The sequence below is a fragment of the Bactrocera tryoni genome, chromosome 4, assembly GCF_016617805.1.
Source record: "Bactrocera tryoni isolate S06 chromosome 4, CSIRO_BtryS06_freeze2, whole genome shotgun sequence".
NCBI lineage: Eukaryota > Metazoa > Arthropoda > Insecta > Diptera > Tephritidae > Bactrocera > Bactrocera tryoni.
This window is the reverse complement of record NC_052502.1, coordinates 26554329-26581292: the sequence shown is the minus strand read 5'-3', so window position 1 is coordinate 26581292 and position 26964 is coordinate 26554329. Positions and strand designations below refer to the sequence as shown.

General features: G+C 32.4%; 3 protein-coding genes and 2 non-coding genes across 15 annotated transcripts in view; 4 read left to right on the top strand and 1 right to left on the bottom strand.

The window, feature by feature from the left end:
• LOC120774538 (myotubularin-related protein 4) overlaps positions 1–10864 on the top strand; it is a 29260-nt gene extending 18396 nt beyond the window's left edge. Inside the window, exons 10-18 of one of the 3 annotated variants that reach the window (XM_040104263.1) lie at positions 1222–1616; positions 1650–1691; positions 1856–2103; positions 2182–3053; positions 3122–3290; positions 3363–3473; positions 6497–6699; positions 7443–7566; positions 9288–10864. In XM_040104263.1, the coding sequence (XP_039960197.1) occupies positions 1222–1616; positions 1650–1691; positions 1856–2103; positions 2182–3053; positions 3122–3290; positions 3363–3473; positions 6497–6699; positions 7443–7566; positions 9288–9854 (2731 nt within the window). In that variant the 3' untranslated portion in view covers positions 9855–10864. Of the gene's footprint in view, positions 1–1221; positions 1692–1855; positions 2104–2181; positions 3054–3121; positions 3291–3362; positions 3474–3536; positions 3595–6496; positions 6700–7442; positions 7567–9287 lie in introns of those variants that run through there. The other 2 variants (XM_040104262.1, XM_040104264.1) reach the window with 2 other exon arrangements.
• Positions 10865–12020: 1156 nt separating this feature from the next.
• Positions 12021–13963, bottom strand: LOC120774953 (5-hydroxyisourate hydrolase). 3 transcript variants are annotated; one of them, XM_040104835.1, is made up of 3 exons: positions 13769–13963; positions 12507–12726; positions 12021–12439 (listed from the first exon to the last, which is right to left on the bottom strand). In XM_040104835.1, exons 2-3 carry the CDS (start codon positions 12615–12617, stop codon positions 12062–12064), a joined length of 489 nt encoding a protein of 162 aa, XP_039960769.1. In that variant the 5' UTR covers positions 12618–12726; positions 13769–13963; the 3' UTR covers positions 12021–12061. The 3 variants fall into 3 exon arrangements, with proteins under 3 accessions (XP_039960769.1, XP_039960768.1, XP_039960771.1); XM_040104834.1 differs by having other exon boundaries at positions 12507–12684; XM_040104837.1 differs by lacking the exon at positions 13769–13963 and adding an exon at positions 13433–13685 and having other exon boundaries at positions 12507–12684.
• Positions 13964–14928: 965 nt separating this feature from the next.
• On the top strand, positions 14929–26883 carry LOC120775681 (protein no-on-transient A-like). Of its 7 annotated transcripts, none has more exons than XM_040105977.1 (11): positions 14929–15393; positions 15997–17245; positions 17306–17557; positions 17687–17745; positions 23997–24139; positions 24515–24607; positions 24824–24858; positions 25206–25343; positions 25783–25838; positions 26502–26551; positions 26755–26883. In XM_040105977.1, the coding sequence occupies exons 1-6, from the start codon at positions 15070–15072 to the stop codon at positions 24540–24542; spliced, it is 2055 nt and encodes a 684-aa protein (XP_039961911.1). In that variant the 5' UTR covers positions 14929–15069; the 3' UTR covers positions 24543–24607; positions 24824–24858; positions 25206–25343; positions 25783–25838; positions 26502–26551; positions 26755–26883. The 7 variants fall into 7 exon arrangements, with proteins under 7 accessions (XP_039961911.1, XP_039961909.1, XP_039961908.1 ...); XM_040105975.1 differs by having other exon boundaries at positions 17306–17614; XM_040105974.1 differs by having other exon boundaries at positions 14930–15393; positions 16000–17245; positions 17306–17614; positions 17666–17745.
• On the top strand, positions 26242–26312 carry LOC120776236. The gene has a single exon (XR_005705422.1). It is a non-coding gene; the product is annotated as a small nucleolar RNA U18 (small nucleolar RNA).
• Positions 26602–26672, top strand: LOC120776235. Its single transcript, XR_005705421.1, has one exon. It is a non-coding gene; the product is annotated as a small nucleolar RNA U18 (small nucleolar RNA).
• Positions 26884–26964: the final 81 nt, after the last annotated feature.

Sequence of the window (26964 nt, the reverse complement as noted above, 5' to 3'; positions counted from 1 at the left end):
AGCTTTAAAAAGTTAAGAAGAAGCGCACTTAAAAAGGTGTAGAAATTGACAGCCCGCTCAGGCAGAAAACCGGTGCTTGGGCCTCTTCTTAAGAGGAAAAGGCAAACTATTTTGCAGATAATATTTGCTAAGTATTTCAACCACACACGGCAGTGAACAATTTCTCGATTCCTTCTTTGCCCCACAATGTACTGAGGACTATTCCCTTAGAGTGTACAACTTTATCTGACATAAAAGTTATAACAAAAACTTTTGAGTGAAAATAAGTCACCTGGCTACGACCACATAACACCGCAAATGCTAATAGAGCCACCAAATATTGCTTTTAATTTCTTATCACAACTTTTCAATGCCTATTAAAGTTTGGATATTTTTCAAAAAACTGGGAAAAGTCGCAGATTATCATTATAGTCAAACGGGAAAGACTCAACGTTGCCGTCATCATATCGACCAATTAGTCGATCGAATCACCAATTAGATCAGAAGGGCATTTGAGTTGCAAGGGTACTGCTCAGCGATATTTCTCCACGTAGCCCAAGCTTTTGATAAAGTATGGCATGATGGACTCATACATAAAATTAAAATGACTTTGCCAGTTGTTCATTTCATACATTACTAACATGCGATTTACAGTTAAAGTTAAGGAATTTATCTCAAAGGACTATTCAATTATGGCTGCAGCTCCTCAAGGCAGCGTTTTGGGATCAATACTCTGTATATTCCTTATTTACCACAGATATTGCAAAAGTGCTAACCTGAACATTCCCAGACGACACCGCTATTTTATGTCGAAACAATTGCCCAGACCATAAAATCCTTCCATATAATTCAGTCGTAAAGCCAATATGGATTTATGGTATACAATTATGTGGCTCTGCATACGCAATAGTATTCATAAAATACAACGAATTCCAACAAAAATGCTACGAGACCTAAGGGATGCAAAATCAGCCTTATCCTCTAGCGAAAATCTTATCCTGCCCAGCTAACCGAACACGTCTTCAGAGAAAGGATCTGCCTGTGTTTTGATGAGCAACTTTCTATCTATCGTCCATTACTATTAATGGACTAAAGCAGTAATTCATTAGTTATTAGGATTTTAAAACTTGTTGTTAGGCTTAAATTATGTGAGAAGATTCAATAAATACATAATAATACATAATTTTTTTGTACCTGTAATAATTTATTTCTAACGTTAAAATTGTTTTCACTCTTTTATAGTTTAACAATGGCTACAAATTCTGAAAACAACTCCATCGCCGATACACAATCCGAACGTGAAGATTTACCCGATAATGTAGTTGAAATGATGCAGCGAATTGAGAATCTCACCATCCAGCCAAATAATCGCGATGAAGATAACTTTGTGGATGCCGCAAACACTACAGAGGACCCACAAACTAGTAATGCGCAGCCCAGAGAATTGAATGAACCTATTTCGAATACTGAAGCGACTGCAGACAACAACAGTTCACTTTCAGCTTTAAACAAAAATGAGCTCCCAAGGCAAAATGACAAAAATGATAATTCAAATGACTTTAAGCCCAAGGCTAACGGTATCGAGCACCAAAACGGCAACACGAATGCTCCCCACAGTAGCAGAAATATTAGTGATTCGGGAGGCGGCGACGCTTCAAAAGAATTTAAAGCAAATACAAACGAGGATCTTATGATAAGTGTAGAATTGAGTGGTGAGTAAAATTACGATGTTCAAAATTTCTGAATTGAAGGAAATGCACTTCTTATTTAACAAGTATTTTTTTTTAGTTGTATTTCCTTTTAAATTGTCGGATGAAATATTCACTTAGTTATAAAAGTAGAAAATAATATTGAAATTTTGTTAACTATTTTTCAGATGCAAGCCACAATATGGATGAAGCTTTGGGCAGACATAGCAATTGGCATGGCGCTGTCAGCACCAGCACAGATACTTTAGTACCAATCGAAAGAAGATCAAGTACTAACGGCGAAGAACTACCATCCACGCCTCCAAAAATGGGAGTCGATGTTACAGATGGCTTTCATACACCTGAAAAACTATCCACATCGGCGGACAAAGCAGAGCTTGGCTTAAGTTCTCCTTATGTTCTATTAAAACAAGAGGTAATTTATTGATAAATGATTATTAAACTGTTTTTATTAATATTTGTTTATGGTTTCCATTGCGTCTTCTATAATCAGCGACAGAATTCTTCAACTGGTAATGGCAACAATGACAACAGACCTCCCGCCAACGGCGTTAATAACAGTATTATGCCAAATGTTCATGGCACAAACGGTACCTCGAATCGTGCAAATATCTTGTCAAATTCATCTAGTAATGCCTCCGTTTCATCTACATCGTCTTCACTCAATAATTTTAATACAAACATGAATAATACGAACAGTAATAGCAACAACAGCATCGCAACAACAATGACAACAGCCACAGATCAAAGCGCAAATGATGTTGAAATAGATGTAGAAGCTTGTATTGCTGATGCAGGTGCACAAGCGAATTCAACTGATGCCATGAATGAAAGCATCATGATTTTGCCAGAACATCGAAAATTGCAAATATCTGTGAGTGGCAAGTGTGAGGCTATCTCGAATAATGGCTCGTCCTTACCAACGTCCCCAACAGGCTCCGACGAAAAGCCGAGTACTAGTCGTGCAAGGGGTCAAAACAGTAGAAGGGAAAATATTTGGAATGTTAGAGGCGCTGAAGGCGGTAGACAAAATAGTGGTGGTAGCGGTGATAGTGGTGCCACTGGTAGTGTAGGTAGTGGTGCAGGTAGTGGCGCTGGTGGTGGTGCAGGTAGTGGCGCCAGTGGTGGTGCAGGTAGTGGCGCCGGTAGTACTGCCGGTGGTAGTGCTGGTGGTGGGGGCGGTCGCGGTGATGATAATGGTGGCGGCGGTGGTGCCGGTCGTAGTGGTAATAATGGTGGTGATAATGGTGGCAGAGCCAATGGTGATGCCGCTAGTGGTGAGGAAAACGGACAACAACGCCGTCGACGCCCTTCAAATTCAAATCGTCAATATGATGGATTTCACATGCGACAACCAGACGGAAGGTTAGATTTCGGTTGATTATATTATTTATAATTTTTTCATATCATATTCTTTTTTACTTATTTTACAGCATACGTTATTTCTTTACGGGTAATCGTAGGCCTGGTATACGCTCCTTACCGTTGTCACCGCCTCCCCGTCAGGAACGACCTCATCTGTTATATTCCTGCCCTGACGGCTTGGCGCATGCGCTAAGCGAACAAAATATGCGTCTACATCAAATTGTGCAAGAACATATGGTAAGTAAAGCAAGTGAGCGCTAGTCTTATATAAAGATATTTGTTACAGTGAAAGATTTGCTTTTCATTTAGTTACGAGAGGATATTCTATTGCAAGAAATCCATGATATGGAAATTGAACTACGAAGGAAAAGATGTCCAAATTGCAATGCCGCTCAAAATAGTGATAAAAACGAAGAACAGGTAAGAAACTAAAGTCGACATTGAATTACTCATAATACTTTTATACTGCGCAACAAACTGTAGGATGATGATGATAAAAAGTGACAGCGAGAAGAGCATGGATTTTATTTGATTGCAAAAGGTGAAATTTTGTTATTCATTTTTTTTAAGGAAAGGAAAATTATGCATCAGAACATCATAATTTATATTTAGCTTAATAAAAAACATTAATTCTACAATTTTTCGCGTTTAAAAATTGCTAAATTCAGTGGCATTATTCGTACTAGTTGAGAAATATTTTCGATATTTATACAGTTTTTATTACTGATATTTAGTTAAAATCTAAGGAGAAAGTTATTTTAATTTTAGAAGTGCCTTTCTTTCGACTGTTGGTCGCCTGTTATTTAAAGTTTTGTTTTGATTTAATATTTTAATTTAATTATTATTTTTTATTTCCATTATTTTTTAATTTTTGCTTAGATTTTGTTTAATTTTAATTTATTCTTAACCTTTATTTCACATCCTTTTTAATTTTTATTTAATTTTTTTAATTTTTCTATTCAATTATTATTTTTTATTTGTTATATTATTTTTATTTGTTAAATTTGGTTTTTTACAACTGTAGTATTTACGGTTTTGATTATAATTTTCCTTAGCATATCATTTATCTACATATATGTTTTTGGTTGACAATCTACGTTATTTACATTAGTACGCAGTCCTATTGATGTATGTATGTCTATTCAATTAAGGTAGACGAACTCTTAGTTAGCAGAAGTAGAGTACGTGATTGTACTAAGTTCCAATGCTTGAATGCGAGATCGTGTACAAAGTGTAATTTACTATTGCAACAGCAGCAATATAGACAACAACAACAACAGCCACTGCAAAAGCAACCACGACCTCGTTGTCATACTGCCGTTGATTATCGTGATCGATTTCCTCATCGTTTTCATAATTGCCATTGCCTTTGCCAAAATAGTCACCATCAACGTAAGCGTTATCATAGCTTCAGTTGTAGCCTTTGCTATAAGAAAGATGATAATATACAGATTGCCGACGATAACGATATCACCATGACGTTGCTCAGACGTAATTGTAATTTTGATTATGCTGATAGCAATAGTTCTTTATTAACGGTTAGTCTTGTCTTCGGTTTTCATTCGCTCATTACATTGCTTAAGTGCTTACTGTATGTTTAACGGTGAAGACCGAGCATTTTCGGTGTAGAGGAGACGCCTATATTATGTAATAGATTACAGCAACATTTTAAGTGGTGACTAGAAGTCTGGAAATTTAACAAGAAAAAATGAACATTTTTCAGATTTCAATAGTTTCGATATTCTAGAATAACTCTTACAAAGGATTTTTGAATTATTTTAAAATTTACAGTAATTCGTGACAATCAGGAATGGATCTGCCAATAAAGTTAGCTGTGTACCACCAATGTTACTGAAATCTGTTCATTAATATTGGCGATTCTTTATTATAAACATTCATTGGTAAAATGCTTAAGTCAGCATATCGGTATGTTTGATTATAAACATGTATTACGCAGGTATATGCACATTAGGGTGTCCGTTATTTCCAAAAATTTTTTTTTTGCCAACGCTCCCTGAAGTTTCATTTTTTTCCTAAAAAATTAAAAGTTTCTTACTTTCTATTTAAACTTTGCCTAAATCAAGTTTCTGTTCTCATGTATTAAATATGTTTTTTTTTTTTATTTTGCCTAAAACAAGTAAACCTACATCTTTGGAGAAGTACAATTGTTTCACAATTTACCGCTCTACATAAATTTTTTAAAAGATTTTATCCATAAAGCAACTCACTCAGCATTCATTCAAGTGAATCATAAATTGTCTGTTGCTCATACGCCATGGTGTACGGCATGAATACTGTACACTTGATTCATAATTATAACTGCGTATAACTTTTAAAGAACTGTTTCTATGAAACTTATCAGATCTTTTTTGTATAACTCTAATTTTATTTTATTTTCAAAGCTGTGATTTTATTTGCTTGGGAGATAAAAAGTGTAATGGAAAACATCAGAACTCCATATAAAATATATGAGAGACATAAAATAATTTAAACGCGGTTTAAATAGAAAATAAAGGGATTGTTTACTTTGGATAGTTTTTTTTTTATATCAAAAACTGAAACTTCAGGGACGTCTGCGCTCAGCTCATATACCTTCTGAATAACGGTTTTATACTTACTTATTTTTCTTACCAAATTAATACGTTTTGAAAAAATGTGTGTCTGCCATTAAAGGTCAAAATCATAGAATTTTGTAAAATGACATAATTTACCTTCCTTTTCATTTTGATCTTTCCGATTTTGATACCCCGAGTTTTACTTTACTTTCGAAAACTAAGAAATTATTTAAAAAATTTTTATATTTAATAAGCTCTTAGTGCAAAAAAACATGTAATAATATAACCTAAGAACTTCGAACAAATTATTGAATTGATTTAAATGAATTGATCTAGTTTTCTTTCACACTGCAAAGACTATTTTAATCTCGAAAACTAGAAAACTCTAAAACTCTTACTCTAAATAATTTATTTTAATTAAAAAACTCTTGGTGCTAAATAATGTGTAACATACATACATATGTATACATGCATATCGATATGTCAATTTGTAATCGTTTGTTCTTTGTGCTGTTCAACGAATGCTGCTTTTGTTTGCTTTGTGCGCGTTGCACTTTTTTCACTCCTTTGATTGCTGCGCTGCTTCTATACTAACTTGCTGTTGTTGCTGCTGTTTGCTTTAGCAAATATGTACCTCGCAAAACCTCATAACAAATATGCACTTGGTTTAATTAGTTCTCCTAGCGTAAATGTGCGTTTATTCCGCCTAACCTTTTTTCGATAAAAAAAAATAATGAACAAATTGGCTAATCGCATGTCTACTGCAAAATGATTAAATTTTCGTCAATGTTCAACTCGTTTTCTTGTTTTATTTGTTGTTAAAATCACGTGACGATTGCCACAAAGTATTATCTGAAAAATGAAAAATTTAATTTATCTGCTTTACAGTGTTCAGCGGCCGATAATTTAGAGAATGCTTCAATATGCTCATGGGAGGCTGTGGAAGATCGCAGCGCTCCATCATCTAGCGCTAGTTCCTCCATACAACAACCAAACACCACAAGTGCCCTCTGGGTACCAGACCACGCTGTGAAACGCTGCACCAGCTGTCAAGTCGAATTCTGGATAGGCCGCAGAAAGCATCATTGCCGGTGTGATAAATAAAATAATTAATATAGCACACTTTTAATTTCTTTTCTTTTCGCAATCTTCACTATTATACCTATATTTATTTTTTATGATTGCTACGTTATTTTATGTTTGACTTTTGACTCATACTCATTTATAATATAAAACATAATCTTAATGCTACCTCATATTTAATTAATTATTCAATTGAAGGCATCATTTGTTTTTATATCAATATTATGCTTTTGTTAATAACAAATTAACTAATTATAAATTAAATACAAGACATATATACATACTTGTTTACTTTCATTATGTGCTGTTAAGCAATAGTTATCTCATTGTTTTAAAGTCATAAAATTTTTCAAATTTATATAACCACTGCTTGTACTTCAAACCTCATTACATTAACTAGTTTATTTTACTAAATCGAATTATATTGCTAAAATATTTTGTTAACAAAATTAAGTTCTTAGAGACACATGAATAAAAAAATCTGTTCAAAGATTACTAAAGATTAACACCAGAGACAACTTCATTTTGCTCATGAATCAGTAGTGTCCATTATGCCCTGGTTTACAATTCATACTGTTTATTTATTTTTTGTTGATTTCCTATTTTTTATTTTTCCAATTTTTTTGTTTTTGGTTTTTGGTCTTTTTTGTGCAATTTTTATAATTATTTCTTGTGTACCCTTCAAAACGCTTTAAATTGTATTGTGTTTTCCGTATATGCGCTACATTTATATGTTATTTTCTCTGTTTAGCTCGTGTGGGCAAATATTTTGTGCTGACTGCTCTGAGTTTTGGGCACCGCTACCTGATGCAAAGCTTTTTAAACCCGTAAGATTGTGTGGACCCTGCTATCTTGCCGTAACAACGAGAATAGAGGTAAACACTATACACATTAATTGAGAAAATTTGGTTCACCTACATACATATTACAAATTAAGTAAGATGAAATCATCGAATAAGACATTGAGAGGAACGAGACTTAATTTTGGTAGGTCAATTTTCAAAGTTAATTTACTATTTTTTTTGTAAGACATTTTACATAAGCATAGGTATGTAGCTAAGAAAAATATTTTTTAAGTACAAGTAAAAATGAATTTCGCAATATAATAATCATGAAATATCTTCTTTTCAAAAATAAGATATAAGCAAGTCTTTAAACACTATTTAGAGAGTTCTTGAGTGAAAGTGAATAAGTACTAGGTGAAGGACGCATTTTATAAAATATCAAAACTCGGTTTGAATAAGTAAGAATAAGTATATTGAGTACTTTCGTTGCAAACTAAATCTAAATAATAGCTTACGTTAGCTCAAAAGTTTCAGTAATTCTATTTGTAAGTCATTTTCATTATTGACAAAATGAAAAGAGTGCTTGAATTCAACGAATTTGTGCATACATTAAAAGGGAGGTTTAAATTCCTTTCTTTGATTCTATTTGCTTTAAATATTACTATTTGGACTGATTTGATTTTTCTGATTTAGCAACTTTTAATTAATCGGAAATTTTGTTTGTCGATCGGTACATAGTATAACGACTTGTCTTTTGAAACAATACTATATACCACGAAACTCTTCAAATTATATGGATCATTGTAAAATATTGGATAATCGAAAAAGTCTTTTCGTATTTTGTCAATAGATATCCTTGCAGTCGTATATCTCCAGTGCTTCCAATCACATTGTGTCATACCATATAGTGTTGGAAAGGTGAGATTTTAAGCTTCATTTCACCAAAAAGCAAGCAACCACTGAAATTCGTTAAATTTACGGAGACGATGCTGTATCAGTTCGTGTAGCACAACAATGGTTCGCTCGCTTCCGTTCTGGAAATTTCGATTTGCACTGATGAAGGTTTTATATTAATGTGTAAAATATTAAATACAAAAAAATAAGTTGAAGTTTGATTAGAAATACGAAAAGACTTTTTCGACTCCTCAATATTTATCCTAAAAGACAACAAAAGCTAATCAGCTTTAAATATACTAATTCATTTGTGTATGTGATTGTTTTCGTTATTATAATAACTTGTCTCGGCTGGAATGGCTTCCAGTGCTTTCAGCGAATTTTTTTTTTCGGTTTCGTCTCATTTTTGGATCTCCATTCACTAGATTGTTTGACAGTTTTAACTTCATATTCATAAACCCAATTCTGAGGGATGAGCTCCATAAGAGATGTTGAAATCCTCTGCTATCTCTCTGATGCCAACACGACGATTTTTCAAGTACGGTTTCATTCACTTTTTCGATGTTATCGTCATTAACAGATGTGAATCGACAACTCACATGAGGTCGCTGACATAACGACCTTCAATAAAGAGATGAAACTTTCACGACCAAAAAAAGGTGGTACTCATTTAGGAAAACAAATTTTATGTGAACCAATCCGAGCCAAATTTGATCAAATTCAATACTATTTTGTTTATTAAATAATCAATCATAAAAATATCTGATCCAATTCGTACACACTCACAAGTGCATTCATTATTTTGGAATTAAATAGTTCCGTGATCGCAAAGTCAGAAACCTCTTGCAATAACCAAATTATTAACCACATTTGTACAAATATCATTAATAGTTAAATTATTTCCAATTTCCCCGCAGCAACAGAGCAACGCAATCATAGCAACAAATATGCCAAATTATACAGCCACAACAACCAGCACAACGGCTACTGCTGCCTGGACGACTGGAGGAGCCTCAACTAGTTCGCCCAAATTGGCGATGTCTGCAGTCTCCAATGCAACGGTAGTCACAACCACAACAACAACTACGCCTGCGTCCAGCACCATAACGGCTACAGTGTTACAACAACAACAACTGCAGCAGCGGCAGCATCAACAACCCAAACAGCGACATAATGTAGCCGCAGCAACTACAACAACTAATGGAGCATTAACTAACTTGCATCAGCCAGTTGCAGTACACGGAATCGCTGTTGTCACTGCAAATACACCTGCCTCAAGTGCACGGATGATGGCGCCAATACCCATAACAGCCGCTGCAGCAGACGCGCTACAACAGCAGCAGCAGCAGCAACAAAGACAGAATGCAGCAGCGGCAGCAGCGACTGCAAGCGCTACCGTGGCCGTTGCAGCGGCCGAGAGCAGCAGCATGTCGCACATATTGATGACAGCGAATAAAAATATTGCAGCCAGCGTTGCAAATTAATAACCAAGAGCTAGGGCCTATATAGTGCATCATTTAATTTTATTTCGTATCAGAAATTGAATTTTAATGATCATTATTTCTATAAGAGACACATCTAACTACATAAAATGCTGTTAAATCTGATCGTATGTAAGTTTAGCAGCGAATGTTGTGCTACTACATCACACTACGGACAGTGACGAACGCGAGAGAGACTGTGCTGCCAGACTGTCGGCAACTTTGTTGCTATCGTGCCTAGACATGTGTGGATTATATTGCTTAACGCCGCGTGCTTGTATTATTTTTGAAATTGTATTTGTTGACTTTTTTCATTTTTAATGTTTTTACTTTTAAACTATACAGTGTTCAAGTATGTACATGTTTGACCATTGTATATGTATTTTATAGTAATTCTCAAAATACATTTTTACATAAGAATTTATTTTAAATTAATCTAACTGTTTGCATAATTATTGAAAAAAAGAGAAATCGTAAAAAACAAATGCGGTAAGAAGTGTTTTTGCAACAAAAGTTTAGTTTATAAATTACATTATTTATGAAATTTCAAAATTTATTGAATTAAGACACTTGACTTTATATGTATATGTGTACCTTTAAAAATATTTGATTGCGGCTAAATGCTGAACTATTTTAGAGATAACGTTAAAATGAACTAAACATTATTGGAACATTTGAAAAACTTGCACTAAATAATGAATTGAAATTTACCTTTTTTTCTACATTTAATTTAGTACAAAATATTCACTTTTATTATTTGTTGTTAAGAGTATATTATTACAAAAGAAAAAACGCAGAAAAAACAAGTTATAGCGAATGTAATAAATTAAAAGCAAACATATAAAATTGTAATCGAAATGAAAAATAGTAAAATCATAAACCAAAAATTATATATATATGTATACACAAACACACAATATTGACAAACACATTGATCGTGTAATTGTTTAAAAGAAAACAAGCAACTAGAAGCTGCGTGCTTTTACTTACTAATAAATGTGAAATTTACAATATTTGATTATTTGTAAGGGAATATTTAGAGAAAAATGGTTATGTTTAAATTAACTTTGCCCCTCCCTCCCACTATATTGAACACAATTGAATGTATGTATGTATTAACTATTAGGAATTTTAAATATTAAAGAAATTTATCATTATTGCTTATAACAAAATAAAGCAGAAAGCAAATGAAATACGAAAAACACGAATTTTACAAATGTTACTTTAACGCCAAAAAAATATTTGAAAAAAAAAAATGTAAGTGGTAAGTGTTCGTACTATATGTACAGCAACTGAAATATTTATTATGAAAATAACCCAATATTTTACAGGTTTTTTCTACAAGCAACACCTCACCAGCTACACATGTCTTCTTCTTCCTACAATTGTCGTAAATACAACCTATTTGCTGTATTCTTCGAACGGCTTAGCACTTTTATTGATCAAATTTCTTTCTGAAAACCATTTATAAATGGCTTATATCCGCCATAGCAATTAAAATTTCAAAAAATTGTATAGTATACCCAAGCAACAACAGTGCGTGTGACTACAGTAACTTTCGCCAGAAAGATATTAGGTAAGACCATTTACTTTACAATTTACACAAAAATGGCTCTTGAAATGTTTACTTTGATTTCTTCCTTCGGAAGTTTACTCCGATCATTTAAGTCAGCTTTTATATTCCGGAGAGGGTATATTAATTAAGATATCTTCACGAAATTTATCATCGATTAGTATCTAAGGCATCGCAATAGTCTCCGGACACATTGTTCAGATCGGACCACTTAAGCATATCGCTGCCATAAAAACTGACCGATTAAAATCGTGATAGAGATCTTTTTATACTCTTTTATGCTATAAAAAATTCATCTGTTTTATATCTTGGGTGTAGGCGATGTTAACGCTTTCTATTTTTTACATTGCTAGTCTGTAGAAATATAAAATATTTTTTGTTAGTATAAATTATTCGGCTATCTGAGACGCAAGCAGACACATTGATTAAAATCACGACAACAGATAACGCAATCTTAAACAACACAAAATATTTGCTCATGATGACCTGTGTTGCGTTCATATGTACATATGTGATCGTGTACTTAGCAAAGTATATATAAAATATATGGTATATCCTAAATATTTAAGAATGATTAAAACAGAGAAAATGGCAAGTTTCTTAAAAGATTCTTTCATTTATTTATTTTTACTTTCATTCAAGTACCTCTGTAGGTCGTATAGCCAAAAGGATTCAATAGTAATGGAATATGATAATGCTGACCATGTTCGCACAGCACCACTATTTCAATAAAGGGATAAAAACTGCTAATGCCACGTTCAGTATGATATGGTTTCACATCGAAATGTAACTTATAGATGCCGGATTTGTAGCGCGTTGCAGGCACTAATTGGTTCACACGACCATCTTGGTTGGTAGTTGCTTCACTCAGTTTCTGCCAATTATTTTCGCCTTCTAGGCGGTAAACGGTAATGTTGACATTTGCTGCCGCCTGACCCACTGTGGTGTCCAATATATGGGCGGATATGGTGCGTACATCAGCGCTTACGCTATTATTGCTAACCGGCTCGAAACCCTTAAAAGCATACATAAGGTAATTTTAAGTTTAGGAATCAGTAAGATTAATTATTTTAAATATGCACCTCTTTGGTCTCGACACGAAGGCGAATGCGTTCCCAGCTACTGCTCATTGTGCTATGATATCTTATGGAAATTATACTGAGTGACAGTATGAGCGCCGCACTTATCTTCATTCTTAATCTATATTCCTCTTATTGTTTATCTTCTATATGATATGTTTAAATTGTTTATCAGTAGAATCTGAAAACGGTTGATTTTTACTATAAATATGTGTGTAAGTAACTGTAAAGATGTCGCAAAATATTCAGATATTAAGCATTTTTAATTTGAAGTTTATAAAAACTCGGTTGATGAAGCTTAAATTTGGTAGAAAATCACTAGGACAACTAAAAAGTTTGCAATTTTATTAGTAGCTCTTCTCTTAATCTTCTTAATAAACGTAGCTATGGTCTCGGACGTTTATTTGATTCACTACTGTATCTTTATATCTTGTTAAGGGTATATTAAGTTATGCCGGAGACCCCATAAAGTATATACATAAGGGTGTTTTTTTTTTTGAACTATTCATTTTTTTCAGTCCCATCAAGAAATTTACTTGGAAATACCCTAAAAAAATTCCCTGAAAATTTTAGCCCTTAATATTAACATTAAGGGCTGGACCAAGGCATGTAAAAATTTTCCATTGAAAATATACGACAATCGTAATTTTTTATCTTTAAATAAAAAATGTACATGCCAAACTTGTAGGAAATTTTAATTGCTACAAAAAAGGTCCGAGGTCAAAATCGCTATCATTAATACTTCTCGAGGTATTCGGCTTTTTAAGTAAGGCTTTATAGAACTTTCAATTTGAAATTTCAGATTAAATGAAGATCTTCACGGAATTTAGAATAAATTAAATCAAGCCAGCGAAATAACCTCCGAATAAATATTTTAGATCGGATCACTATTGCATATACATACATATGTAGCTGCCATACAAACTTACCCATTAAAATTTTGATAAATATCTTTAAATATCCTGTTTTGTTATAGAATATGTAGTTGTGAAGGGTATTAAGATTCGGTGTAGCCGCAGTTAACGTTTTCCCTTAATTTGATAAGAGTAACAGCGACGGTACACATAAGTATTTGTTAATAATCTATACTCATTCTAAAAGGTTAACACAAACCATCAGTTTCATCGATAATTGAATAATATTTAATTCAAGCAGATGGCCTTGCTTCAAGTTTTGCTAATTATAATTATTAATCAAGTATCTGCGAGAAACAATAACTCAACAATCTCTTATTATCATGTACATGTCTACATACTTATACTTACATGAATATCTGGTATACCCTTTTAAGCCCCACTATTGCTTAAAATCCTTCTACTGACACCAATGTGCAGGTTCTAATAGCAACTCACTTTCTGAAACTTTTTGTTTGCAATTATAAATGAAAAGCTCACAGCGCGTTTATGCATTTTTCTAAAGTCTTCTTAGAATTCATTATTTGATTTGTCAGAAAAATATGTACATACCTAAAGTTTAATGCTAATAATATGAATACTAATTTACATTCTTATGTATGTTTAAAGCACCTATTAGGAAAATGGGCCAACATTTTTGGTAGGCAGTTATGGAAAGCTGAGATTCAAATCAAAGATACTGTATACATACATATGAGTGTATATAAAAAATCCTCAAATATAAATTTGCTTGATGAGATTTTACACAGTTTCTACAGCAGTCATTTTAATAGACCGTATGAGAGGCCCACATTCCAATAATGCCACGCTTGCCTACATGTTGAGCAAGTTAAGGAATGACTCCACAGAGACTCAGCTATATCTATAACAAGTTTGTCGATTAAATATTTATAAGTAGCCAGACGCATATAAATTCCCTCTTTTACGGAGTCTTATTGTAGGGTGATGCCTGTACTGTCTAGTTCATCTGCTTCACAGTTACCAAGAATATTACCATGTCCTGGAACCGTTGTTGTTGTTGCAACGGTTCTCTAATCTCCGTTTTGAATGGTAAGGTTCAAGGTGGTTGTCATCTACTTCGCAAATCTTTCAAAAAGATGATACCATGGAAGAAATATTTAGGAAAGCCTTCTCCGAATTCGGGATTAAAATGGGTTTAGGCGGATGAGGGTATGTTCTCCAGATTGCTTAAATATTTTAAAGAATTAAGTCTCTCTCATCTCGCCATACCAATTTTAACGCCGAATTCAAGAGATGCTGTTCTAAAACCGAGCCGAAATGAATTCCAGTTCTACTACAATAAATTAAGAATTCTTTTTAGTACAGTAAACTAATAATTCATACAAATTATTCAAAGTTTATATATGCATGTGTATACCCCACCTTATGTTTTAGAACTAAATACTGTTTCGATTTCATGTACCACTATTTTAGTACAAAATGCAACACTGCCCAAAATACAACCATGCATTGCAAACGCCATTTTCGTCAGTTCTTGTCTCAAATTTTCCTCATTCTTTTTCCGGTGTTCGAGCTGTACGGATGTGCTTCTAATTTTGGATCTCTGGGTTTATTAGTGAAAGAAATCTATAGGATACATAACTGAGAAAATTGAGTGTTTGTGTGTAAGGTGAAAATATATTGTAGACAACATGGATGGTGGTATAAAAGTTGAAGGAGTCAATGGTGCTGCTCCGTTGCCACAGAGGGCTCAAAAGAACATCCCACAAGGTAATAAAAAACCCATGAATGCTCAACAGCAAAAGCAGAATGACGGTGCAGATGGAGCACCAGCGGAGAAGAAACCACGTTTTAACCAGAATGGACCAAATCAAAACCAAGGTGGTGGAAATCAGAATAAGAATTTCGGAAATCAGAATCGAGGTTTTGGTAATCGCAATAATAATCGTAACCAACAAAATCAGAATCGTGGTAACCAGAATCAGAACCAAGGGAACTCTCAAAATCAGAATCAGGTATTTAACCTTTATTAGATATTATATATATTAAAAATTTATTCAATATCAATATATTATGTAAGAAAAGTCTTAAACATTCATGCATAAATGTCCTATAAAATTGTAAAATCGATACTAGAAATTTTCTCAAAATGGCGAATGCAAAATGGCGGCTAACCGTCGTACGCTCTTCGTGAATCGGAGGTGTTGGTAGTTCGTCTTCAAGAAATCGAATTGCCAACGTCATGAAAATATTACTCTTTATAAGCACACATCTCTAATACTTTTAATTAAAGTTTATTTTAAAATAAATTCAAATTATTTTTATCAAGTTACAATTTATTTGATTATTTTAAAATATTACCTATGAAAACCAACATTAATTTGCCGGTGAAAATTGAGTTATTATGTGTCACATTGTCAAACGAAGAGTTCAATGAACGTTTGAACTAAATTGTAAAAAAAATTAACTACGAAAAATAAAATTATAAGTACAGTTGCGTTTAATGGAAAAAATTCCGAACTTACAAAAATGATATACATATACATATGTGCTTCCAAATATCCAGTATTAGTTTCTAGTATTTCAACAGTGGAAAATCTTGATAAAAATATTTTCAGCAGAACCAGAACAAACAAAATCAGCAAAATCAACAAAAACAACAACAAGATGTGAAGCCGGTAGGGGATGGCAATCAGGGCAATCAGACAGCAATTAAAAAGGATGTTGGTCCGGGACCTCAACAACAACAACCACAGCAACAACAGCAGGCCCAGCAACAACAGCCACAACAACAAACTCAAAACCAACAAAGGAATCAGCAACAAAACCAACAGAACCAAAATCAACAGCACCAAAATCAGCAGAATCAAAATATGAACCACAACCAGAATCGCAATCGTGGTGGAGGAGGCGGCCCTATGGGTAATCAAGGCGGCCCAGGTGGCAATCAAGGCGGTCAAAATAGGGATCGCAGCCGTGGTGGACGAGGTGGTCCCGGTGATGGGCGTGGTAATCAAGGCAATGGCCCGTATAATAGGAGTGATGAATTCTTCATTGGGCAACGTTTAAGGGCAATCGGAGGACCAACTCATGAATTGCCACCGGTTGAGGCCACAGAGGAACCTAAGTTCTCTGGCCGCAATCGTTTATACGTAGGAAATCTTACCAATGATATTTCTGAAAATGAATTGCGAGAAATGTTTAAACCATACGGTGAAATTGGTGAAATTTTTTGTAATGCTGAGAAAAATTTCACATTCCTAAAATTGGATTACCACATAAATGCCCAGCGGGCTAAACGTGAATTGGATGGCACCATGCGGAAAGGACGTCAATTGCGTGTTCGTTTCGCTCCCAATGCTACCATACTCCGTATAAAAAATTTGACACCTTTCGTATCCAATGAACTTCTTTATAGATCTTTTGAAATATTTGGACCTATTGAACGCGCCAATGTAGTTGTTGATGATCGCGGTAAATCCACTGGCGAAGGCATAGTCGAGTTCGCTAAGAAATCGTCTGCAAATGTTTGCCTACGTTTTTGCAATGATAAATGCTTCTTCCTTACGGCATCATTGCGTCCATGTGTGGTTGAACCATTTGAAATTAATGAAGATGATGATGGTTTGCCCGATAAATCGCTAAATAAAAAATCACCAGAATTTCATCATGAACGTGGTGTAGGACCACGCTTCGCCGAGTTAGGCTCCTTTGAGCATGAATATGGTACCAGGTGGAAGCAATTGCATGAATTGTTCAAAACTAAACAAGATGCTTTGAAACGTGAACTCAAAATGGAAGAGGAGAAACTTGAAGCCCAAATGGAATATGCACGATATGAACATGAAACTGAGCTGCTTAGGCAAGGTATGAATTACAAGAGTAAAAACATAAAATTCAGATGTAATAATTAGTTTATATATACAGAATTGCGTAAACGCGAGTCTGATAATGAACGCAAGAAGATGGAATGGGAAATGCGTGAAAAGCAAGCCGAAGAAATGCGCAAACGTGATGAAGAAAGTATGCGTCGGCAGCAAAATGAAATGCAATCGCGTATGTTGCGCCAAGAAGAAGAAATGCGTCGCCGACAACAAGAAAACACATTGTTTATGCAAGCGCAACAGCTTAATTCTTTGCTGGATCAGCAAGAAGGTTTCGGCGGTAATAATAATGGAGGTAATAATTTCGACAATTTTGGTCGAGCATCCAACAATTCACCATTTGAATTCAGAGGTAAATAATCTGATTTTAAATGGCAACAGTTCTACTAATTTTTAATGGTAGATCCCATTTCGGCTCTTTTAGGCAACAACGGTGGGGGCGGTAATGGTAACGGCAATGGCAATGGGCCAAATAATCCACAGGTACGTTCATTTTTCGAACTCTTCATGCAATCAAGATTCTAAACATACAAGCTCAACAAACATATCAATAAATTCTTTAAGTTAAAGCTGCAAAGTAGGTCATACTTATGCATCTTAAATGCTTTGCAGTGCTTAATACAAATGATCCTTGAATCGGTTATATTTTGAATTGTTTCTTAACAAATTCAGTTCGCACCATTGCGGTGTTATTACTTATTACATTGATACGCTCGTAATATTTTAACGGGTTACTTATATATACGTTGCTGCAATGGCAATAATTTGTATTATTTGTAGTTTATAAAGATATAAAATATAACTGTGTTCGTTAACTGAGGCTGTTTAGGTAATTAATAAAATATTGTTTCAAAAATTTCACTGTACACAATTTCTTATTGATGTGAAAAAGGCGTAGAGCAATAATGATGTATATCATAAACAATAGAACAATAGTGTACCATAAGTAGCGGCTCGTAATCAAAGCATGTGTGTCAGCTAAATATTTTCAAGGAAATTAGTGATATTCGGCCAAATATCATTTCATTTTCCAAAGGAATTGCATTGTAGAGTCTAATCTTAAGTATGACAATACATTGTAAATACCTTGAATGTTCGCTTTGACACAAGCTTTTTTAAGGGCATGCTACTGAATGGTACTTGTAACTTGATTAATAGCTACACACCACGATATTTGCAGTTATTTTCAAAGCTACGCAGTTGACTACATTAGGCTAGGCAATTTGTTCTATAATGTGACCAAAGAAAGCATAGTTGCATAACTTTCCGTTAAGAGTAATTATGAAATGTTACAGTGTGTTAGGAAATGTGTATTATTGCAATGATGACTTGAAATTTGTTAGCACTCTTTGAAGAAACATATTTGGTTTGAACTTTCCGAAACTTGTAATCTGCAGTGATCGATCGCTCGCTTAATTGTTTTGATTTAAACAACGTTTGTTTAAAAAAAATATATGGGATGTTTTGGTGGTGGGGAAACAACGGTATGTTGTACAGCAACAATACTTTGATTTATGTGGAACTACAATTTCGGGATTTCGTGGGCTACTGGAAATGTAAAGTGAGTCATCTCAGGACACTTGAACAAGTCGAAATTTATCTTTTAATATACAACGCAATACTAAAAAGATTCAAATATCAAACAAATTTCTATATAAATTTAAGTGAAATACATATACTACTACTAACACTTGATTTCGCCGAAATAATGCTTTTTTAAGCTTTGGGTTGGGCTTATAAATGACAAATACAGAAATTTATACAAAATTCATTCCGCTGCATAACAATGATGAATGCTTTAATTCAAATTGTATGCTTTTTATCTACTCATCTTAAAAACATTGGTAAAATTTAACTTGCAAATAGGCTTCTGATGGTGGTTACAAAATGTGCCATCAAATTTGAAGCTTGGTAAATGCCGTCGAAAAAAATTGTCTAAAAAAACAACAGCATCATTAATATGATAAATTATGCATATACGACTTGAACTGCTTTTACAGCATCTTTGTTATAGTTTTCGGACTTAAATCAACGAAATGTTCAATATATGAATGTGTTTTGAGAAGAGTTGATATTTTCGAGTTATTGCAATTTAAACACATTTCCCAACATTATACACGAACAGATTATATAAAAAACAAGTGTAAAAACCTCCACACTGATGTCTTGGAACATCTATGGTGTGCCATATTTATTTGTGTGCATACGTTGTAGAAATGTTGAGTAATGGGTGGTTTTAATTTTTTGCGTATCAAATTCTTAATTAATAAAAGAAAAAAAAACAGTCTAACTTATTACATTTGCATATGAAATTCTTTATTACCTTCACTTGCGAATAGGATACGTTTTCATTTGAATTTGGTGGCGTTAACCAAAACCAAGGTGGCAATCAACGCGGTGGTAATAACAACGGAAACAATAATCCATGGGAACGAAGAAGACGTTTCTGAGATTCAGTGTCACCTTAAATGAATGTGCGTGAGCGATTACGTTGTATTTTTAATGATGAAAAATAATGATAATGACCGAACAATTAATATGATTCTACTGCACTACAACCAATTTCCACCCAACAATAACACACAATCAAGCAGTTCTATGGATGTTGGAACATAATAAGAACATACATATAAAGAACTAAAACTTGACTCAAAGGACCATCAACCCAAGATATTAAAAAAAAGAAAACTGGAAATTCAGCAAAGCGCGTACACTCACGTTTTAATTAATATAACTATATACCTTAATGTACGCTTTTTTAAACGATTTAAATTTTAGTGAAAAAATGTATTGAAAACATACATTCTCTGTAGGCAGGATAAGCTATTTGGAAACTATAAAACGAGTGTAATATTTGGTTAGAAACATTTTAAATTTGAATAACAATTTATCATAGTCGAAAACAAGAAAATTCAAATTCATCAGACGCTCGACAGTGCAGTGTAAGATTTAAAAACATAATAGTATTTATTGATAAGACATCAAGCGTAAAGCATTTTGAGCTTTATTTGTGGAAATTGTCTCATTTTCCCCATTGCGATCTCTTAAGGCATATTCAACACAAACTTTGCTCGTCTTTGACCGTTTTGGAGAAAAAACTGCATACTTGAGAAAAAACATTTCACATAAAAAACATATTCAAACTGAATAGTAAAAAAAATTCAGTTTAAGCGTTAGTTTTAAGAAGTATTTATCCAATATTAATTATGAAGCACATGCAAAATCTCAAAATACATATATTAACATCGGATGCTGCATACCAACATATATATTATATGTTTATGTGTAAAGTAAAGAAGAAAGCAAGAAATTTTCCTTCAGTTGATGCGTCCGCCTACAATTATTTTCTCGCGCAATTCCCAAGTTTTTGTGCGATGGTGATTTTAGCTGACGAATTCGTGAAATAAAATTTCGATTGTCTCTTCTTACTCTATATTATGCGTGTGTAATATTTTTTGTATTACATATTTAGAACAAAAACGGTAATTTAGATTGATTTATGTAGACAAAACTACAACAATTCTTAGACTAAAATATAATATAATACATGTCCAAATATGTGTAATTAAATGAAAAACTTCTTTTAATTTTAATATTTTGAAGTTAAATTTTATCGCAATGTTGATGATGGTTGGAGGGTTGGAGGGAGGGTGGACGTGAGGTAATTTCTCTTTGCTGCGTTGTTTTGTTGTTTGTTCGTCGTGTTGGGTCTTAGTGCTGGTGGGAAATGTGCGTGCCAAATGTAGGTGCTTTGGAGATTGTCGAGAGTGTTTGTGTAATTTTTCATAATAAACCGGTTTTTTTTTTTGTTGTATTTTTGTTAAGTTTTCACTTAAAATAAACTTAAGCTCTGATTGGTATCAAATTATACTTCTTTGCTTATTTCCAAGTGGGGATATGAAATAGTTGCCCTACTTTTTTATTGTTCCAAAACTATTTTATTTTATTATATACAATATTTTTGTATTACAAAAAAAAAAAAAAAAAAAAAAAAAAAAAAAAAATATGTACAGCCTTTCTTCAAAAAATAATTTTTACTAAATACCGTAAATGCAATTAATTCGCAATTAATGACACTTTTTGCGTTTTATGCATATATGATGTTTAGCAAACGAAAGTTGAGTGCTTATTTGCATGAGAGTTTTTAAAATTATTTCTCACATACATAGCGATTTGTTTCATCAATACTATATGCTATTACTCCAATAAATTTTTACAAATACTTTGCAATACTTTTGAATATATTTTTAATTTTTCAATAAAATATTCTAAAACTCCAAATTGCCAAATTTAATGAGTTAAAATCTAATTGTTTTTTTAGTATCACCATTGATATTAAACTATTGTTAATAAATTAGTATAGCTATATTTTAATACATCTGTTTTAAAAACTGACTTTCAGATTATTATTGCTTTTATATAATCTTTTCTAATATTTATTCACTGATTCTTGGGTAGACCAGTGTCTGCGCAACAACAACTAATTTATCTAATAGAAGTGGCTGACGACGGAGGTCTATATGAAAAAGTTTCTTATGTAAAAAAGTCAGATTAAGAGCCGAAGTGGTTTGGTTTGTGATTGATTGGATTTCATGTGGTAATGGAAGTAGAGAAATTCTGTAATTCCTGTAAAATGTCCTTTGCAAAGTTTTTCCATATTTTGTGTGAAATTTCCTGAAAAAGTAGTTAAATCGTATGGAGTGTTCTTTTAGATATGTGATACAATTAATTGGCCGCACATTTCTATCGATTTTTGTCACTTTTATTTTTATAATAGCTTTCTGTAAAAAAATGATTTTCAGCAATAATGGAACTGCATAAATCCATCAAGTAAAAAACATTGAATTGAGACGACTTATACAGAAGAGTTAACTCATCACATAACTGTAAATTTTTAAATCTATAACTTCAATTCGCTTAAAAATTCAATGATATTGACGCAGGACCAAACATTCATACTATTGTTAATTGACATTTCCAGTAAAATGTCCAATAATGGTTATGTTGCCATACTTAATGACAGTAAAATAATAACAACAACAGTAAAATCAACAAAATGTTCGAAAATTTTTAAATTTAAATAAAATATTGGCTTTATCGACACGTTGTTACTATGACATTACTTAAAAACGTAATTTGTTGGGAAACATCTATTTTTTATGGACGACTTTTACTTTTTATAAACGTACAACAAATTGATATACGAGTCGTGTTTTGTGGAAGTGTGTTTTCAACTAACTTGGAGGATGCAAAATCAATTTTGTTATATGCAGACCACAACTGAGAAAAAACTTTTTATAATTCTTGCGGAGAAATTAAAGCTGCAATATTTCGTAAAAATATAATTTTTGAGCAACAACAAGCAATATTGCTGCTTCTTCAACATTTGCTATGAAATAAATTGATTGTGAAACAACTTTGTCTCGGAGAGGTAAGAAAATGCTCTGATTTTTTACATTAAATATTACAAAAAAAAGTATAACACTTTAAATGAAAACTTTACAGAAATGAATAGTTCTAGTCTTGGTGTTTTATACAGTGAAGTGCGGAAGCAAAGGTTAGAAAAATGTTGGAATTTGATTGCCTACTCGCATCAACTGAATAAAATAACACGTGAAGTTTATTCGGAAAATATATTGTTTATGAAACACTTTTCTTAAATATTAGCTAAAAAACTTATTCAAGTTATATATTATGGGGCTTTCCTCTAAAATTCTAAAAGCAAAACTCCTTATCTCAGATATGCCAATAGTTAGTGTAATGAGGGAATCTGAATCATCGTATGAACTGAATATGTAAAAATAAAATAAATATTTGAATTATTTTTACTAATTTTTGCTATAGATTTAAAATTGCTAACAAAATGTCTACGGCTGAAAGAGGGCACATGCCCCGCAGCGAAACACAAGTGCACTTAAGGCCGGCGGGCAAATGTGCCAAAGGCAAAGAATTCAGAAGTATAGTACTATACTATACAACAAATACTATATATGAAGTTATTGAAGTTGAGCATCAATGAGCAGGGTTCAATTCATTGTGCTATTTTATTTGAATTCGTATAAAAACTTGGAAATTGTTGAGAATGAGGAATGTTGTTTTCTTTACGAATATGAATTTATAAGCAAATGTCAATATCTACCATAAATGTTACGAATTATTTACTTCTGATCGACACATTTTGCAAAACACAACTGCAAAATGATGTATACAACTTTCTTGGATAAAACATAAAATCTTTCTGTGAAACGGCATATCTGAGGCTTCTGATTTTTCTGATCATGAAATTCCACTTCAATGTTAATGAAGATTAAACAAATCTAAGATGTGATGTGCTTAGCACAAGAACAAAAAACAAAACTATCCATCTACTATACTCGCAAATCTACGAAATGTTTTTCAAATTTATTTTTTTTATTTTATTTTGTTATCAGAATTTTTTATATTTATTTTGTTGATGTGACACAATTTAATTTTATCATCAAAAAAATAAAAAGTGGAGTAATTATTGAAACGATTTTTTTGCTTTTGTTTAAAATCGTAATTTATAACGATACGAGATTTATGTTTTATAATTTAGTTCTTTAGAAATCGTAAAATATCACGTTTTAACCTTAACTGTTTGAAAAACATTTCGAACTGTCATATTCAACTGGCAGTCAAAAGATATTCACCAACGAACTTTGTATAAAAACACACAAACATAAATTTAATCAAATCACATATATATTTTATAGAACAAGCGACATAATTGGGTGCACAATAGCAAAGGTAGAAATTCTAACAGTACTGAATCAGCAAAGTCGAATCCTACACTGCCTTTCAATATACAACAAATTGAGGGTTTAGGTGCCAATATCGACTGGAATGCTGTCAAAGGGTAAGTGTGACATAACGAGTTAATCCTTTTAATGTTTTATTTAAAATTACATTTTGTAAGGTATTGAGCGTTGTAAACGAATTAACTTAACCATCGAGCGTTGAAAATTATTGTAATTACCGTAACTTTTTAAGCTTGAATTATAATTTCAAAATATTGAAAAAAAGATTTCATAGCAAAAAAAAAAAAAACTTTGTTAATCTTTAAGTACCTTTTAAAATTTTGTTTTGAGCCATTAAGTTTGAAAATCAACAGAAGTTTTCTCAGTGTAAATCTTTATTTGCTTACCCAAGTTAAATTAAACAGTAGTCGCAGTTTTAGTTAGTTATCCTACTTTGTAATAAATAATCTATAATTCATTGTTGTTCTTTGCAGTTTTCTGTACACCACTTTACAAAGCTGATCGCTTCAGGAAAGCACCAACGGTACGCAGTAAGGTCGTGGCGCTCCTGTGCTAATACATCAAAGGTTAGTTATATGCATATATTACATTAATCATATATTGATTTTATTTACAACTTTTCAATGATTATAATAACGGATCTAATTACTGAATACCTTACCTTACCTTACAATTATCGTGTTGATTTTTACGTTAATGAGATAAAAACTAAAAATATTTTTTAATACTATTTTTTTTTGGTTGAAAATCTAATGATATTGGTCTTTTTTTATTTCTTGCAGACATAAAAATTGTGAGCTCCGACTTATACATTGAGGTAATTATGCACTTGTATTATATTTAATATAAAAAAAAACACTTTTGATAGGCATTTCAATATCTGTGAGTGTGAAATTACACTAATTCTCAAAATCCCATTATACGATTATTTTTGGTCATAAATATTTCTTTTTCAAACTGTTTTTAAATTATCATATAAAAGATATAAGCAAATCTTATTGTATTAATTTATTTTTCAAATGATGATAGTAATTACCGTATGAGTATTTTCAATGACTAAAACTCGATGGCTGCGCTCTTTGCGTACTGATTTAAACATCAAATAGTTAGATATCTATTATTTTTGCATAAACATAACCTAAACGAAATTATTTTCTATTTCAGACATTCGATACAACAGTCTACTTTGGTAAAACCAAGCTGTAAATATTATGTTAGCGTCCATTCCAATACAAATTATTTTATAAATACGTTATAAGACTGGAAAAGTGATAAAGTAAAGAGTTGCATAGCGACATAATGGTAAGCGTTTTATTTTCGACATAATTTTGATACATACATAAATACAATTTATAATGATGTTATTAATTACCGTATGAGTTCAAAAGACTGTGACTTAATCTTGATGGCTGCGCTTATGCGTTCTGAATTTAATTACAATAAGGCAAGCGATAAAAGTTAAGCAGTAAATTCATTAATATTGAAATTTGTTTCGATTAAATTGATTCGAATTAATCGAAAAATCAATTATTTTTCTTTGATACACAGATAAACTTAGCTTTGGAGTAACTGCAACAGTAGAAACAGTAGAACCCATCTACAAGTTTTTTTTTTAATTTGTGTCAATTGAATTGAATATTTTTTTAAAATAATTTTTCGCTTGTTTTATTTTACGATATTAAAAATCACTGATATTTTCGTTTTAATATGTTTGTAACATATCACTTTTCTCCTATTTCAGCGTCGTGTGCTACCTACCAGTATATGCAATTTATAATTTAAGTGAATATGCAAAAGGTAAGCTTAATATTTATTAACACTTTGAGCCCCGCGTGCCCACCCGTGGTCATTTTTTTTCTGTACCGGTGGACCGCATGCTGACGAAGGGTTGTGCTTTAGTTAATAAGCTGGTTTGTTTGTTTTGGTTTTATTGATTGTTTACTTAGTTTTTATTGATTTTTTGCGATTGAGGTGACTTTGTGATATTTATTTTTGATAAACCAAATGCATTTTTGTTGTTTTTTTTTTCTTTTTTTTTTTGTGACCACCGGTGGTCACATTGTCCCATAATGAAAATCCACCAATGTCCACGGGTGGTCACATTGTCCCAAATCGGCAAAACATAAATGTCCACCGGTGGTACACGCGGGGCTCAAAGTGTTAATAACAAGACAACAATGTCTCAAAACAGTTGAATTTTTGTATGATGATATTAATTGGTCCGTGTTTATGAATTTATATTGATTTTCACTTTTCCAATTACTGATTCTAGTAAAATAATAGGTAAAGAAAAGCAATATGGCGATAATAGTTTTAGCTTATTTTGAAATATCTGAAAATGTATCTTCAATTTTGGTGTTCTATTTTGCTATATTGCTTTGTATTTACTCAATTTACTGCAGGACCTAATAAACATATGTTATAAACTTATTATGATATAATATTCTCTATTTTTTCTAGTGTGAATCAACAAAATGTGCATGGTAGAATTTGGCGGTGTTTCTTAAAATGTGAGTTTATTATTATTATTATTTTTACTTTATTGTATTAAAACAAGTTTTCCTTGATGAAATTAATTGGTCCGTGTTTATGAATTTATTTTGATTTCAACATTTCCAATTACTGATTGTGTTTTTTTTTTGTAATATAACTATTACAATCATTATTATTATTAAAACATTATATTTATTCTTATTTCTTTTTCTCTTTGCAGATAACATCTTGATACTCTTAAATACAGCGAAGAAGTGAGCTAACGCGTGTTGTTGTGTAGGATGTATGGAATGAATGTTGCATAGATATTAATTGCAAATGACAAATTAAATTTACACAAATGCTGTAACGAATTCATTGCCTTAAAATCACTATGTAAATAATAATGTAAATATAACAATAAAGTAAATAATAGTATATATGTATAATA

Excerpts from the sequence above, each read along its gene's own strand:
- LOC120775681 (XM_040105973.1), top strand. The coding sequence starts at position 15,070 with ATGGATGGTGGTATAAAAGTTGAAGGAGTCAATGGTGCTGCTCCGTTG. Across the intron at positions 17,746-23,996 it reads ATGGGCCAAATAATCCACAG|AACAAGCGACATAATTGGGT; the intron begins GTACGTTCATTT and ends TATATTTTATAG. Across the intron at positions 24,140-24,514 it reads GACTGGAATGCTGTCAAAGG|TTTTCTGTACACCACTTTAC; the intron begins GTAAGTGTGACA and ends TGTTCTTTGCAG.
- LOC120774953 (XM_040104835.1), bottom strand. The coding sequence starts at position 12,617 with ATGAAGATAAGTGCGGCGCTCATACTGTCACTCAGTATAATTTCCATA. Across the intron at positions 12,440-12,506 it reads TTCGTGTCGAGACCAAAGAG|GGTTTCGAGCCGGTTAGCAA; the intron begins GTGCATATTTAA and ends TATGCTTTTAAG.